We start from the raw sequence: 17677 nt of genomic DNA, 5'->3' as shown, positions 1-17677 counted from the left end.
GTTATTATACTATGATTTAATGTGAAATTTTTCATTGTATTTTAATTTTATTGAAATTTATTATTACACTTTCAATTTTGTTGATTTTAAATAGAAAAAAGTAATGGGATTGAAATATTTCACGAAATAAATTCCGTTAATGTAAATGATAGCATCGTAAAAACGTAACATCAAACAAATAATCCATGAAAAGACAAAAATAATTCATGAATAGTAATATGAAATTAATATATGACAGCAATTCATATGGTATAAATCTCACCAAAAGTATAATAAACAACAATTATTTTTGAAAGAAACACCTCTCGGTTCTGGAAAAGTTTTTTGATAAAAATGTAATTCATGATAATTATAAATATAAGAAATTTAAAGTTTTGTAGAAATAGTATATTTTTAAATATGGAGATAAACTATACCTATTGTTGGTGGAGAATTGGTTGGTAAAGATTTACTTGGAGATTTAGATAAAACAATTGGTAGATTAGGAACTAAAATGAAAGCTTAGTCTTACAACCCATTAATCAACTTTTCATAAAGTGGAGTAGAATAATTGAGAAATAGGAGCTAGTTTCCACTTCTGTAGGACCACGGTGGGGACTGGGGAGGGCGACCTGCCCAAGAGTCCAAAAGATGGCTCCATTTAATACGTTTCTCTTACTCCTAACAAACCAAGCGTCGGAGAAATTGGATGTACGCTTTCCTCGTTTCAACTTTTCAAAGCCGTGTGGGTCCGAATTCGTCTGTTTTTAACTTTTAGTTCAGGTCTTTCAGACATATCTCTACACCATTTCACACACAATTTCTCTGTGTTTTTGCAAGTCTGAAGCCATGTCCATGTCTGTTGTCGGAGAAGCTGCTCTAGCTGCGTTCTTTGAAGCGTTGTTCAGTAAGTTAGCTGAATTCCTCAATGTTGTAACCGAGAAGCAAGTTCGCGAGGAGCTCCACGAGTGGGAAAACATATTGCTCAGTATTCAAGCAGTGCTAGATGATGCCGAGGAGAAGCACGTGAAGAATCGCCATGTGAAGAGATGGTTGACCGAGCTCCAACACTTGGCATACGATGCGGGTGATGTATTGGATGAGTTTGCTACTGAAGCTTTGAGACGCAAGTTGACCAGGGAGCATCAAGACAGGTCAAGTAAGTTACAAAAGCTCCGACATACTTGCTTCAGTCATAATTTCTCATCTAATAGCGAAATGATGTCCATGATAAAAGAGATCACCACTAGATTTCAAAAGTTAGCAGATCGAAGGAGTGCCTTGGCTTTGACTGAAAATGTTGGTGGGAGGCCTAAAAGAGCAATAGAAAGGCCTCCAACCACTTCCTTGGTGACTGAAACTCAAGTCTACGGCCGGGCAAATGACAAAGAAGCAATCTTTCAATTAATTTCAGATAGGAATGTTGCTGAAATATGTGTGATTCCCATCGTTGGCATGGGAGGGATTGGCAAGACAACTCTTGCTCAGCTTGTCTACAATGACAATCAGGTGAATGATTATTTTGATCTCAAAGCATGGGTATGCGTTTCTGAAATTTTTGATATCAAAGATATAACCAAATCAATTTTGTCATCAATTGGCCATGAATCTCCTGATGCTGGAGCTGATTTGAATAATCTTCAAATAAAATTGAAGCAGAGGTTGTCTGGGAAAAGACTACTTCTTATTTTGGATGACCTTTGGCATCAAATCTATAATGATTGGACTCTCCTAATAGCCCCCTTTGGGAAAGGAACTACAATTATTGTGACGACTCGTGAACAAAGTGTTTCATCAATGACGAGAACTATCCCAGCTGATCACAAGCTGCAAAAGTTGTCAGATGAAGATTGCCTTTCTGTATTAACTCACCATGCATTAGGAGCAAAAGATTTCAGTAGGCATCCGAATTTAGAAGAAATTGGTCGAAAGATTGTGAAGAAGTGCAACGGCTTGCCTTTGGCAGATAAGACCATTGGAGGCCTTTTGCGCAATAAGGTGGACCTTGATGCATGGAAGGATATACTAGAAAATGAGATTTGGAATTTACCAGAAGAGAGGAGTAACATAATTCCAGCTTTACGAATAAGCTATCATCATCTTCCTCCATGTCTAAAGCGATGTTTTGCTTATTGTGCCATACTCCCCAAAGACTATGAATTTACTGAAATGGAAATAGTCTGGCTATGGATGGCTGAAGGATTTCTACAAGTGGAAGCTGTGAAGCAAAATGAAGATTTGGGTAAGGAGATCTTTCAAGAACTTGTATCGAGGTCATTTTTTGAAATATCCAGTCAGGACAAGTCTCGATATGTAATGCATGATCTTATTAATGATTTGGCTCAATCAATCACCAAAGAAACATGCTTCAGAGTGGAAGGTGACAAGAAATTGAACATTTCCAAACATGCTCGCCACTCATCTTACATTAGTGGTAGGAGAGATGGAATTAAAAAATTCCAAGTCTTTTATGGAACGGAGCGTTTAAGAACCTTCCTACCGTTGAAGATGCCAAATCAAATGTATTGCTATATATCGAATAACGTTCTGAGTGATTTGTTGTCAAAATTGAAATGCTTAAGGGTGCTTTCTTTAGAAAGGTATCAGTTGACCGAGTTACTTGATGTTTTCGGAGATTTAATACATTTGCGTTATCTCAATTTTTCTTACACTCCAATCGAAACTCTACCCGATTCAATATGCAAGCTTTACAATTTAGAGACCTTGATTTTGCAAGAGTGTTCTTGTCTTAAGGAGTTTCCTTCAAAAATGAGAGATTTAATTAACCTAAGGCATCTTGATTTTACTGGAGCAAATTCACAACTAAGGATGCCGATGGGAATTGGTGAGCTAACCAGCCTCCAAACATTGACAAGATTTGTTGTGAGTCGAGATAATGGCCTTCAGATACAGGAGATGGAGAAATTGTCTAATCTTAAGGGTGGACTTCTTATTTCAGGATTGGAGAACATTGTCAAAGCTCAAGATGCAGCGGTGGCTGGGTTATGTAATAAGTCAAACCTTTCTGATTTAACTTTGGAATGGAAGAACTCCCGTGACGCTTTTGCAGTAGAAGAAATTCAATTTCACATGGACGTGTTGAATTCACTCCGACCACATGCAATGCTTGAAAGGCTCACCATCAAATATTACGGAGGTGAAACATTCCCAAGTTGGATAGGAGATCCATCGCTTGAAAAGCTATCACATTTGGGGCTGGATTATTGTCCAAATTGCACATCATTACCAGCAATTGGAAAATTACCATCGCTAAAATCCCTTGCTATCAGCAGGATGGATAAGGTGACTACTGTGGGTTCAAACTTTTTCGGAGAAAATGCCTCAATTGCATTTCCAAAGCTAGAAGAATTATTTTTTTATGGCATGCCTGAATGGAAGGAATGGGATCCTTGTGAAGTTGATGGACATGTGAAAAACTTCCAACAACTCCGCCTGCTCTCCATTTCAGATTGTCCCAAGTTGTTAGGAAGTTTACCTACTTGTCTTCCTTCCTTGGAGGAACTTGTGATTCTTCGATGTCAAAAATTGAGAAGTCTAGCTACTTGTCCTCCTTCATTGAAGAAACTTGAGATTCGTCAATGTGAGCAATTGGTAGTTTCACTTCCTGGCCTTCCAATGTTGTGCGACTTAACAATTGATAAGTGCCAAGAAGTGGTGGGTGCGAGTTTTACAAATTTTGGCTCACTCATGAAAAGTGTCTCCCTTTCAAACATTTCGAAATTCACTTGTCCAAGAGATCTGATGTTAGGGTTGAGAAAAGCAGAATCTCTTTCTATAGGTAAATGTGAGGAACTAATTTCTTCATGGCAGAACCAGGAAGGATGCTCAGCATATCCGTCGGCTCTTCGCTTTTTGAAAATTCAGAATTGTTCACAACTTGCTTCAATAGGGGTTGAGGACGAAAAGGAAGAGCAAATGCAATTGGGAATCCCTCGCAATATTGTAGATTTGGGTATTTCTGATTGTGAAAGGCTAGAAAGGCTATCAAAAAGCCTACACAGCTACACATCCCTTACGGTGCTACAAATTGAAAGATGCCCAAGATTGATTTCATTTTCAAAGGGAAATTTGCCTGCAAATTTAAGAAGTTTAACCATTGGATGTTGCAAGAATTTGCAGTACTTGCTGGATGAAAGAGAAAATGTCAGCATCAACGGCACATTTTTTCTAGAGAAATTGGAAATTAGAGATTGTAAGTCTTTCATATCTTTATCTGCAGGGGTGGAGTTACAATTAAGGTTTGTAAGTTTATCCATTTTTGGTTATGACAATTTGCAGTATTTGCTGGATGAAAGAGAGAATATCAGCATAAAGCAATTGACTATTGGAGGTTGTCCGTCTTTGATATCTTTATCCGCAAGGGATGAGTTACCTGTTGATCTTCAAGATGTAATCATCTATGGTTGTCACAAGTTAGCTTCCTTATTATCCAATGGCAAGTTACCTAAGGGGCTGAAATACCTCTCTATCGATGGTTGCCCATCTCTAGAATCCATAGCACCTGAAATTGAAGACAACTCTTCTCTTGAACAGATTGATATCTCCCGTTGTGAAAATTTTAGATCTTTACCTCGTGGATTCGACAATCTCAACCATCTTGAGAAGGTCTTTATTTGTGGTTGTCCAAATCTGATTTCTTTCCCAGGAAGTGGATTGTTACCCCCCAAACTCAGAGAGTTCTGTCTTACGAGTTGTGAAAAGCTCGAGGCCTTACCCAACCGCATGCACAACATTGTCTCTCTCGAAAAATTTTATATAAATTATTGTGCGAGTGTGGTATCTTTGCCAGAAGGGGGGTTCCCTACCAATCTCATTTCACTTACAATCTCGCAACCCAATTTCTGCAAGTCAGTAATCGAGTGGGGTTTGCACAAACTCACCTCTCTTAAGCATTTCCGCATCCACGGTGCTTCACTAGATGTGGCGTCATTCCCTCATGAAGAAATGCTTCTGCCCCCCTCTCTCACCTCTTTCTCCATCAAACATTTTCCCAACCTTGAAATTTTGTCCTCCAAAGGCTTTCAAAATCTCACCTCTCTCGAATCATTGCACATCCTAAATTGCCTCAAGCTCAAATTCCTTCCAAGTAAGGAAATGCTTCCCTCACTTTTGGAACTAAGAATTTCTGATTGTCCATTGCTAAAACAACGATGCAAGAAGGATGAAGGACCAGAGTGGCCCAATATTGCCCACGTACCTCACATTGCCATACAGTGAGAAAAATCAAATTTGAAAGGGTTTGTGTTCGTAAACAGAAGTTCGCCCAGAAATTAGGTATCTTTTATTTTTCATAAATCTTTTTTTATTTGTAGAACATACATTAATTCAAGTGTTCAAGTGCTCTATTTTCATAATTACTATAGGTTCGTTAGTTCAATACTGTTTACAAATCTAGTTAAAGCGAATTGAGTTTAAGTAGCTTAATTACTTTTTCAAGTCAAGTTTGAGTTTACATAAATGAAAGTTGATAAAACTTGAACCAAGTTTTGAGTTTTGTTTTGGAATTAAGCTCGAGCACCCAATCTACAATAGGCTGCTGAACTTAGAGAAAAAGGGAAAAAAAAGTTAGACTGATCTCATTTTCTTCATTTTACAGGCACACTGCCATTGAGGATGAGTGATCTGTGACAATGCTTATGGTAGCAGTACATTACCTAAATTCAAATAGATCAGGTATATACCCAATCCCCCCCCCCCCACTTTTTTCGAATTGCAGTATGCTTTCCTTTTGAAGCCCACTGCATGCTCCAGCAAGATGGAAAAAAATGAAAGGTTGGAAATGAAAGAAACACAAAAAATTTAAAAAGAAAAAGAAAAATTTACAAAGATAGAAGGAATCCTTATCTAGTGTAATGGCATTATTGAATACTTTGCTACTTTAAGGACACTATGTAAGGACTTATTCTCCTAGACTAGTTTGTATTCTTAAGTTACGCTAGCTCTTAGTTGTATTTTTCACCCTATTGTTCGTCTATTCATTTATGTTTCTTACTTTCTTGATAGGATTGACAAAATTTTGAATCAAATAAGTTTAGAAGAATAGAAAAGAAGTCGTATTGCAGCTATCTGCAGAGACAATGTCTTGACAATTGACTAGCAAATTGTATTGAGCTAATATAGAAGCTTCCTTGACTATAGTTGAAACATTTGCTATCCTGGCATATCTTCAACTTCTGGCACTACTATACATGATCTAAACAGTGTCACCCAGAAGCTACATTGATTACTTTGTGGATCAGGGGAATTACTTCTTCGCCCAAAGCATCCCAACTCTAAAAATGAAAACTTTAATTTGAATGTAGTACGTTGGTGGGAAGAATATGCCTCCAGGTATTTAACTTCTCTTTATGCTTCTTTGCTGTAGAAAAACAGGGTTTATCTATCGAATTTTCTGTTAATTATTTTGTCCTTGATACCTCCTTAATAGTACTATTTGTTTGTCCAATAATTATGCCATCATCCTGAATGAATGCTCATATTCTCCTTGATTATTTGACAAACTCAACAGTGGAAAAAGTATAAAGATGAGAATGGTCCAAAATCAACGCCATATGAGCAAATTGCATATTCCCTGGTGTGATCTAGAGGAGAAAATAGGAAGATGGTTCATCTCTTAAGAAGAGAAGGCTGATTATGATTAGACTAAGGCATGCCAATTTGGAAATATCTAATTACATTCAGGATAATCAATTTGAAATTTTATGTTCACAATGGTAGATATGTACAACAATGAGATGATGGACAAAAGGTGAAATCTATACACACACTGAGATCTTTACTATCTCAGCATTAAGATTTATATGAAGAATAACCAAAACCCAAGTTTTCAACCTTTTTCCCACTATTATTTTGCATATTTCAGTTTCTCTGCCATACTTTTTTGTTGAATGTTTGGCTTAGCCAATGTTGAGGAATTGCGAGACCAATGGCAGAGAAGGAATAGAAGAATTCAGATTTGCTTTAAATGCTTATATCAGATGAGCTAGTTAAATATTTCTCATTTTTTGTTTCATCTAAATTGAAGTGAACAAAACCAAAGATTCAATTTTAAGCATAACTACTGATAGATTCTTGCTTACTAAATTTTGGACAAGCATTTCCAAAGCTCATTTTCTTAGAGAAGAGTATATGCTTTTGCAGAATTGAGAAACTTCTATCTTCCATCATGGAGAAAAATGGTTTAATTGCAAGTTATTGGAACCTTCAGATAGTTCTCTCCAGGTTCGATATATATAGATTCAATGTCTGCCATCATTTGAAAAGAAAAATCAAGATGAGAAGTTGTTGTAGTTGATTTCAATGGTTTAATTTGTTTTTCTAAATGCTTATATACTCATTTGTTCTTCATATGTATTTTTGGTCATTCACCAGAAGTTTAAGTAAAGGAAAATAAACTTTAGTTGTAACTATTGTATTGGAATGTTTATTAAAAGCTGGAGAATTTTATTTATTAATTTCATCATGTTAATGAAGAGATGTTTGGCATTATTATCATCTATGAAACACATTTCTTTGAGACTGCCGGTAAAACATTCCCTGCAGGACTATTTCAAGAAAGGTTTCAGGTATTAATATTTGGTCACTTCTGTACAAACCAAGATATATAACTTTGATTTTAATTTGATGTTAATTTTAAGTTGCGGAGGCTTATGCTTGAACAGAACGAATCTGTTAATACTTTTAAATTTGTATTTCTACAAATCATATTGGTTTCAATGACTTCTTATTAAAATTTCTTGCAGAATCATTTCGAGATTAGTTTCAAATATATTAAATGATTGTTATATTGTTATATGCCTGAAGTTTAATATGATATGTAATTTTGGTTTCAGTTGGAAGTTGCAGAGGCTTGTGCCAGCTATCAGAGCAAACAAACTAGTCTGGAAAGACACTAAAATGGGAATGTCATTACTTATCCAAGTGGGCATTGCCTTCGTTGCTGCCACTCTTAATGCTTGTTATAACCCAGCATATTGACCATATGCTGGGCTGAATGAGGAAACACCAAAATCTCTGCCTCAATCCCAATGAGTACTCAATTTTTGATAAATGATGAGAAATTAAAGTATGTATTGGCAACAATAGCGGTGACCGTGTCAAGGGAACAACAATTTCCCAAAGGGAAACATAGTTTGAAAATGGTAATGTTCCTATACACAAAAAGCTAAAAGTTTTTGTTATTGCCAGGAAATCATGTTGCAAAATGAGAACCTGATGTTGTGGAATTTGTCTCACAGGATGACATAGAATTTATATTCTATAGCCCTTAAAAATTCAATGGCTGTTTGAAGTAGTTCAGATAGCAGTTCCTTCCCTAAAAGGGGAATCTTTCCTTCTTTGCATCAGTGGTGCAAGCATAAATGATAAGATAGCTACTGACTGCCTCAAGCATGTAAAATCAGGTAACCTGGGACCTTCTGTACAAACCAAATTGATAATCTCATCGTAAGTTTTTTGTAATATTTCAAGTTAAGAAGCTAACAATGTGTATTTCCCATTTTTAGTTGGTGCATTTCATATACTCTTATCTGTTTCAACTAAAATTTGTAGAATCCTTTCTTCTTTCTCATATTATGTTTTCAAAGTAAAGGAGGTTTCTACTCTGTCAACTGGTTGATTTAATCTAAAGTACTTTTCAAGTTGCATATCAGGGTGAAATGGCCAGAATTCAGTTTTTGCTGATGTAAAAGTGTGGATTACAATGCTTAAGCATTTTTTTTTTCAATAATTTCAAGAATCTTTTAATGTTCTATTGTCCATATGGAAGTTTGAGTAGTGCTTGTCTCTCCTATCGATTTGTTTTTTGTTTTTGCATGAAAATGACATTAATCAGGACCTTCATATTGAGATTGGAAAGGTGAAAAGTGATATGTTGCTGTTTGTAGGCACTTTAGGAGGTTGCATGATTTGTGAGACAATGTTGACGGTAAGACAATGCTAATCTTGAAGGTAGAAGTTTATAGAACAATGAATGGAAGATGCTTTACATATTTTAGTTCTCTTAGATAACTTCCTCTTGGTTGTGTGCTTCAAGGTAGTTCAAATGCTTTATGCTTATATATTTTTTCATCACAGAGATTCAGCCATTGAAAGAAAAAAGAGCACAATGAAAGAATACACCTCCTCATGGTAATGAACTGGTGGTTGGCATTACCATCGTCTATGAAACATATTTCTTTCAGGTTGTTGGTAAAACATTCCCTGCCCATTTCAAGAAAGGTCTCAGGTATTAATACTTGGTCACTTCTGTATGAACCAAAGATTTATAACTTTGATTTTAATTTGATGTTAATTCTAAGTTGCAGAGGCTTATGCTTGAACAGAACGGATCTGTTAATTCATTTAAATTTTTATGTCTGCAAATCATATTGGTTTCACTGACTTATTAAAATTTCTTGCAGAATCATTTCAAGATTGGTTTCAAATATTTTAAATGATTGTTACATTGTTATATGCTTGAAGATTTATATGACATCTAATTTTGGTTTCAATTAGAAGTTGGAGAGGCTTGTGCCTGCAATGGGAGCAAACAAACTGGTGTAGAAAGACGCTAAATGGGGAATGTTATTACTTATCCAAGTGGGCATTGCGTTTGTTGCTGCCACTCTCAATGCTTGTTATAACCTGGCACATTGACCATGTGCCAGGCTGAATGAGCAAACACCAATCTGAGCCTCAATCCCAATGAGTACTCAATTTCTGATACATGATGAGAAATTAAAGTATGTATTGGCAACAATAGCACGTGACAGTGTGAAGGGAACAACAATTTCCCAAAGGGAAACATAGCTTGAAAACAGTAATGTTCCTACACAGAGAAAGCTAAAAGTTTTAGTTATTGCCAGGAAATCTTGTTGCAAAATGAAAACCTGATGTTGTGGAACTTGTCTGACAGGGTGAAGTAAACTTTATATTCCGAAGCCCTCAAAATTCAATGGTGGTTTCCAAGTTGTTCAGGGAGCAGTTCCTTCCCAAAAAGGGAAATCTTTCCTCCTTCGCATCAATGATGCAAGATAGCATGTAAAATCGGGTAACCTAGGACCTTCTGTATAAACCAAATTCATTTTGTCATCGTAGCAGTGTCGAGTGTTTCTGTACCAATTCAAGTTAAGAAGCTGCCAATGGGTATTTCCCATTTGTAGTATGATGGATTTCATACTCTTCTTTTTCTGCTAAAATTTGTAGAATCCTTTCTTCTATCTCTCATATTATGTTCTGAATGAAGTAAAGGAGGTTTCTACTATCTCAAACGCTTGATCTAATCTAAAGCACTTTCCAAGTTGCATACCAGGATAAATGGCCAGAATTCAGTTTTTCTTGGTGATGAAGTATGAATCACAATACTTAAACATTTTTGTGTTCAGTTCTATTCTGCAATTATGTCAGAAGCCTTCATTCTTTCCAGCTCAGTTCTTTTATTGATGCATAATACAACTTTCATTACACATTGCTCCGAGTAAAAGGCTCTGCTTTAACATCCAACTACGTACTGATGGGAAAGTTTTGTATTGCCCTCCAATAGGCAATACATTCCTTGGATAATGTTTGCATAGGGCTTGTCTTTGTATATATATATTGCTCATTCATAGGTGGTTTTATTAAGTATTAAAGGTATACAAAAGCTAATCAAAATTAAGAGATCAGTACAAAGGCAGCAAGAAGCACTCTTAAACAGTAACAGTTCAGAGAGCAAAGCACCCTATTACCTTAAATGGAAACAGAACTACCAACCTATCACCCGATCACCCCTTAACAGAAGATAGCATTACAATGAAAAATCAGCAACAACGAACAGCCCTCATAACACTATGCAGAAGCATAAACGTTATAATAACAGAATCCACAAATGAAACAGCTACATCGTATTAATTCCTAGCCAATGTTGTCCAAACTGTGAATGATGGAAGAAAAGTAGTTTCAACTCAAAACAGAAGCAACATGGCTTACCACCAAGTGAAAAACATATTGGCTCTTTCAACTCCGAATGTATTAGCTTCATGGAGTGTATCCACAAACACAATATCTTCCATCTTTCTCTTCAAACTATCAATCTCTTTAAAAATATGTCGATGGTTCCATGTCTGCTTGTTACAAATCCATGCAAGTTCTACCTTAGAATTAGATTCTATAATCAATCTCTTGAAACTCACCCACGGTGAAGATGCAAAAGGCTTTAGTGATTGCTTGATGACCATCAACTGTGCATAATTGGACTCTTGAATTTCCAGAGGACCAAAAACAGCCCATAATCGAACCCTTATCATCTCCAAGGACTCCTCCACAATCAGCAAGTCTTGATTTTCGTTAAGACTGTTCAGTTATATTGAACTTTAATTCTCTTTCATAAGGAGGAATTCAAACAGTAAAAGACCAGCACTTAAATCTTTTCGGTTCATTCCACAACCCATAGCCTCATTTCCTTCACTTGCCCTCACCCAATCTCATCTTTACTAAGAAAAGAATTTCCTGCTTGTCCCAAATCTTCTCGATAAAAATAAAATCATTCGTTGCAAGCCATGAGAACCACAAGGTAACACGGCATACCACTATTCATTTTTCTTCAATGCACTCCCATATAAACAATCTTCCAAAGATCTAATGAAGGATTCACCTGAATTTGGAATCGCCCAAGTAAAACCCCACCATTTTCTTTATATGTTGCAGATTGAAGGGATATACTTTTAGGTTCTGTTTTTCTTTCCTCCTTCTAGTGCCACCATCCTAAAACAATTTAAAACGTTTCCAATTTCCTTTAGATGTTGCTAAGTAAGAAATTAAACAAGACCAAATCCAACCTTTCTGTATTAAAACAGTTGTAAGGGGTTCAACAAAGCCCTCATACACTGTCAAAGTTGATTACATGTTCATTTATGGTTCAAAGGTAGGGATGGAAAAAGTCCAAGTTGCTCCATGGAATATTAATTTTGGTATATCAAAATTTGTATTTGACACTTTAATATTATGGTAGTTATATACTATTAATTAAATTGACAGGTAGAAAAAATTAAATTTAAAAACCAAACTGTTGACAAAAAATTTAGTTATATATGATTTTAATTTAATTGCCTTTTTTTAATATATGTATGAAAACCAAAGTAAGCCCATTAAATGCCTTAATGACAAAATAATTTGCCAAGAAATCATCTCTTTAGTGCCAAAAGCCAAGAGCTTGATTCTATGATTTCAATTTGACAGTTTAAAAAAAATCACAAAAATTTGATTGAGATTGGAATCCAAAAAGACCACAAAATTTATTAAACGCACAAATTAATCTTATAAATATATATTTTTTTTTCAATAACCAAACCCTACAAAACAAAAAGAAATATTTATTATATTTTTTCCAAATTAATATTATCATTCTAACATTTTTATATATGTTTTGATCAATGGTCATAAGGATGAGCTTAGTTTGCATTCCAAAAGCTCTCAATGGTTCAAAATAATCTAATAACCTTGTGATGCATAATGTGTAAACTCCAGCAATTAAATTTATAATTCTTTTTTGACTAAAATATGTCATTGTTAATAATAGATGCTTGATGATGGACGGTGCTCGTCATAAAAAAACTGGCATATGTGACTATCATGCAAGGGTGTGACCTACAATTAAAATGTTTCCCTAGCATTGGCTTTAGCTTTTAACATTGACTTTAACTTCTTTCGTGTTTTGATGGAAGATTGAGAAAACACCAATAGCCGTTGCACGTTCACTTTTGGTTTTTTCTCAATATTCTATCGAAACACCAATTACTCCCACATTTTAAGCTTCATGATTTTAGTGTAATGCAATCTTTAACAATATAAAAAATAACTCTATAAAATATTAAAATTTTTTTGACGTAATGCTGAATAAGCCCCTAAACTATTCAAGTAAATTTAAATAAACCCTTATGACTAATAATTAAGTAATTGTCATCAATCAAAATACCACTTGTTATTTTATATCTACATGATACTGACATAATGTTGACGTGGAAGTTGAAAAATACCACGTGGTCATGTTTTCATGACGAATTAACATATCAAGTTATCATCAATTATGATATATCAACATGTCACATCATTATCAATTATGATATATTAGTATGTCAGGTCAGCATCACGTGTTATAGAATGATAATGTGCACTTTGACTAAGTTAATAATTAGTTATAAGGGCTTATTTGACATAAAATAAAAATACAAGAGTTTATTTTACACAAAAAAAAGTATAAAGACTTATTTGGCTCAAAATAAAAATATAAAAGCTTGATTGAATGCAATAAAAGTATAAGAACTTATTTTAATTTTCATGAATAGTTTAAAGGCTTTTTTAGATTTTAAACTTAATTTTTTGAAAGAAGATAGATTAATATACTTATTATGGAATCAAATAACCAAATAAGATAATATTTATATTTATTTCTTTTTACACTTTAATATGACTTATTAATAAATATATGTATCATCTACTCAAAGATTTATATTTTTTAAATATTTTTTTAATTGAGTCTCTAAACATATCAATTTTGTTCAATTTAATCTCTATGATATGACCTAAAATTTTTTTTAAAATTTTTTTTCTTGATTTGCCACATTAGAATGTTAGTGCCATGTCATGACACCGGGACATTGTGAAAGACACCTCGACATTGTGAAAGACACCAATTGTAGCGATGTTATAAACGCCATTAAGGTGAATCACCAATCTTAGTAAGGTTAGAAACCCCACTAAGGTGAAAAATAGCCAAAATCTCATTTTAGTTGTCTAAGCCAAAGATACTAGCACATGTTGTTTTTTTGAAGAGAGTGTAGAGAAATAAGCACTATTGCTTAAGAAAATATTTTTTATTTATTCTCAACTTTAATGTGAATAATAACTAAGTCTAAGGGTCTTATTTATAGTATTATAGGCTCACATCCTAATGAAACTTTACTTCAGGTTGTCTAATACAACCAGAGTAGTTAACAAAAGATTTAAATAAAATAGATGTCTTATTTCTAAATAAAACATGACTAGCCTAAAGTCCTAGTATAAGTAAATTAAATAAAATCATACCTATAATTCTTAAATAATAATAATCTAATAATAGACTCTGGTATCATTCTTTCTAGGTTGGAGAAAAATTATCTTTAAGATCCATGTCTTTTTCATGTTCTTCATACTAAGGAGAGAGATCAACTACGTTGAAAGTACAATAAACTTCATAATCCCCAAAAAGTTTAATCTTGTAAGCATTCTCATTAATACATTCCAAGACTCGGAATGGTCCATTAGCTCAAGAAGATAATTTTGCACGAGACTTAGAAAAATGGTCTTTCCTTAAGTGAATCTACACAAAGTTTCTTCTTTTAAAACTAGCTAGCTTTTTGTGCTTATTGGTTTGCTTTTGGTATCTGTCAGTCTAATAAATAATCTTCTCTTGAACTTCTTCATGAAGCTTATTGATTTGCTTAACACGTTTTTTATGATTAGTACTAGATTCACGAGTAGTTGGTAACGCAAGAAGGTCAAAAGGACTAAGTGGGCATTTTCTATACACTACTTTGAATGGACATCTTCTGGTGGTTTGGTTCAAAGAATTATTGTAAGAAAATTTTGTTTGTGCTAACACAAGATCCCATTGGCGAATGTGTTTACTCACAAAGCTTCGTAATAAGTTTTCCAAACATTTGTTGACCACTTCTGTTTAACCATCCTTAGATAAAGGAGAAGATACTTCATTCTCCTTAGAAACCAATAAGAGACATAAATGGTTTGACTCACAATAAACTTTGTTTAGACCAGGCACAGTGGTGAGTGTTTTATCTTCCACTTGTCTCTTTAGGCGATCTTCTACTATTAGTAGAGTCAACATAATTTTCGCTTCGTTCTTGATGAAGGAATAAGTATTTTTGTGTCCGTCATGGTGAGCTCGACAATCATATTGCCATGGGCATCCCAACAATAGGTGGCATGCGTCTATTAGGATAACATCACACCAGACTTCATCTTAATTCTTATTTACAATAGAAAATTGAACTCAACAACGCTTTGTTACCTTAACTTCATTTCATTTTCTCAGTCATTGTAGCTTGTAAGGATGAAGATGTACTTCAATTGGAAGTTTCAACCTTTCCACCATGTAGTTGGCAACAATATTCTCACAGCTTCCACTATCAATAATGACATTGCAAACATTCCCTTCAGATGTGCACCTTGTGTAGAATATGTTGTGACGAAGTTTCATCTTCAGTCATCATATTCGTGTTGAGACTAAGACAAACAATAAGAGCTTCTCCATGGTCAGCAGTAACTTTTTCTGTCTTATCTTCATTGAGTATTTCTAACTTATCTTCAATTTCTTCCATGATAGGTTATTGTATAACTTTTTCTTTTACTAGGGAAATAATTCTTCGATTTGGACAATTAGAAGCAATATGCGTAAATCCATGGCATTTGAAGCACTTTTTATTGACATTAGAAGCATGAGTAGAAGTAGTCTCTTTATTATTATTATTCGAAGTTTTGGAAGAGTTTACCTTTAGAGGTAGAATGGTTATCGAACTTTGTCTCCCACGGTTTAAGGTAGAATCTTTTTGTCTAGATGAACTCATTGAGCTTTCTCGTGATTATTATTTCTCAACCATTAATGATAATCCAATGACATCATTTAAGTTCCAATATAATAGTAATTGAACAACATCTGCAATTTCAATATTGAGACCTCAAAGATAACAAGTTACAATTTGCTCTTTAGGTCCATAGATGTCGCACTTTATGTGAAGTTGTTCGAACTCCATTGTATATTCTTCCGCCAACATTGTTTTTGGCCTCAAGTTATGAAATTTGATAAAAATTTCTTATCGATAATGCTAAAAAAGAAACTTACGTTTGAATTTTCGACGTATCTTATCTCATGTTTTGATTTTATTGCGACCTTCTCTTTCTCGTTGTCATTTGAGATTTTTCCACTAAATAAAGGCATGCTTCTTCAATTTAATTTTAGCAAGCTTCACACGTTTTTCATTAAGAATATATTTAAGCGCAAAAACTCTTTCCATCGTGTAGAACTAATCAAGAAAGTCATTAAGGTGAAGTCTTCCTTCAAACTCAAGAATGTCAACTTTGATTCTCAAATCTCAAGTAATAGCAGTTCTCAAGCGATGAATAGGTACTTCTTTATTAGAAGATGAATTTTGATAAACTGGGTTTATATTGTCCTCTTTATCACTAGAGCTATTATTATTGATTTAAGTAGCATCACGTCTTGCGAGTTACTCCTGTAATTCTTAAATTTGGTGACGTAGTTCTTGAATCTCGATCTCATGATCATTTATTTGACGATTTTGACATCTTGGTAGCATTTTGTTAGCTCAACAAGGAGAATCGAAACAAACAACGATAAGAACCCAAATTATGCAGCAAACCATGATCCTCTCGCTCTGATAACAAATTGACATTGGGGCGTTGTGGAAAACACCAATGGTGGTAAGGTTAGAAACCCTACTAAGGTGAATCACTAATCTTGGCAAGGTTAAAAACCCTACTAAAGTGAAAAATAACCAAAATTTCACTTTAATTGACTAAGCCAAAAATACTAGAACCTCTTGCTCTTTAGAAAAGTGTATAGAGAAATAAACACTTTTACTTAAAAAAATATTTTTTATTTATTCTCAACTTGAATGTGAATAATAACTAAGCCTAAAAGTCTTATTTATAGTAGTATAAGCTCATGTCCTAATAAAACTCTACTTCAAGTTGTCTAATATAACTAGAGTAATTAACAAGAGATTTAAATAAAATAAATATTCTACTCCTAAATAGAACATGACTAGCCTAAAGTCCTAGTACAAGTAAATTAAATAAAAAAAGAGAATTCTATCATACCTATAATTCCTATATAATAATAATCTAATAACATACTTTTATATTACATCATGTCACTGTCATGTGGCACTACCATGTCACTATGTTAGTGTCATGTGGCATTGTCACATCATCATGTTAGAGTGATGTGGCACTATCATGTCAACCAATCTACCACATCAATGTCACATTAATGCTGATATCATCAACTCTAACGACAATTTTGGATGACGTAAAGGGGGATTAAATTGTTCAAATTCTCAAAATTAAGAAACTAAATTGGTCAGATTTTGAATATATGGGCTAAATTGACAAAAATGCATGAATATAGAGGCTTTTTGAATACTTTAATTTAAAATTTTCAATAAAATTTGGGGCAACCTACCTTAAAACACACTACATAAATAGTAATATGAAATTAAAATATGACAACAATCCTCGTCGTGCAAACCACATAAAATATATAAACAACAATTATTTTTAAAAAAAGCACATCTAGTTCTAAGAAACTTTTCGTAAGAATACAATTGAAGATAACTAAGTATAAGAAAGCTTAAAGTTTTGGAGTGATAGTAAATTTTCAAAAATGGAGATAAGCCATAACTTTTTGTTGCTGGAGCAATAATTGATAAAGATTTACTTGGGAATTTAGATAAAATAATTGATAGATTAGGAAATAAAATGAAAGCTTAGTCTTTCTCAACTTTTGATAAAGTGGAGTAGAATAATTGTAAAGTATGAGCTGGTTTCCGCTTCTGTTTGTTGCAATTATCAAGTCTGTAGGACCAACCGTGGGTACTAGGGAGCTCTACCTGACAAAGAGCCGTTTACTCTAGAGATGATTGCT

The 17677-nt window shown here is 34.1% G+C and overlaps 1 protein-coding gene, 1 long non-coding RNA gene and 1 pseudogene across 2 annotated transcripts; all 3 read left to right on the top strand.

The window, feature by feature from the left end:
- The first annotated feature begins 729 nt into the window (after nucleotides 1-729).
- Nucleotides 730-2966, top strand: LOC148760512 (putative disease resistance RPP13-like protein 1 pseudogene; annotated as a pseudogene).
- On the top strand, nucleotides 2896-5217 carry LOC148760511 (putative disease resistance protein At3g14460). The gene has a single exon (XM_088810514.1). It carries the CDS (start codon nucleotides 2896-2898, stop codon nucleotides 5215-5217), a length of 2322 nt encoding a protein of 773 aa, XP_088666640.1.
- A 2930-nt stretch (nucleotides 5218-8147) lies between these two features.
- Nucleotides 8148-10324, top strand: LOC148760510 (uncharacterized). Its single transcript, XR_016028773.1, has 3 exons — nucleotides 8148-9226; nucleotides 9496-9799; nucleotides 9896-10324. It is a non-coding gene; the product is annotated as an uncharacterized LOC148760510 (long non-coding RNA).
- Nucleotides 10325-17677: the final 7353 nt, after the last annotated feature.

The sequence above is a fragment of the Theobroma cacao genome, chromosome 10 (genome assembly GCF_053813885.1).
Source record: "Theobroma cacao isolate CCN51 chromosome 10, ASM5381388v1, whole genome shotgun sequence".
Taxonomy (NCBI): Eukaryota; Viridiplantae; Streptophyta; class Magnoliopsida; order Malvales; family Malvaceae; genus Theobroma; species Theobroma cacao.
The sequence above is the reverse complement of the archived record's forward strand: the minus strand, read 5'-3'. Positions and strand labels throughout refer to the sequence as shown.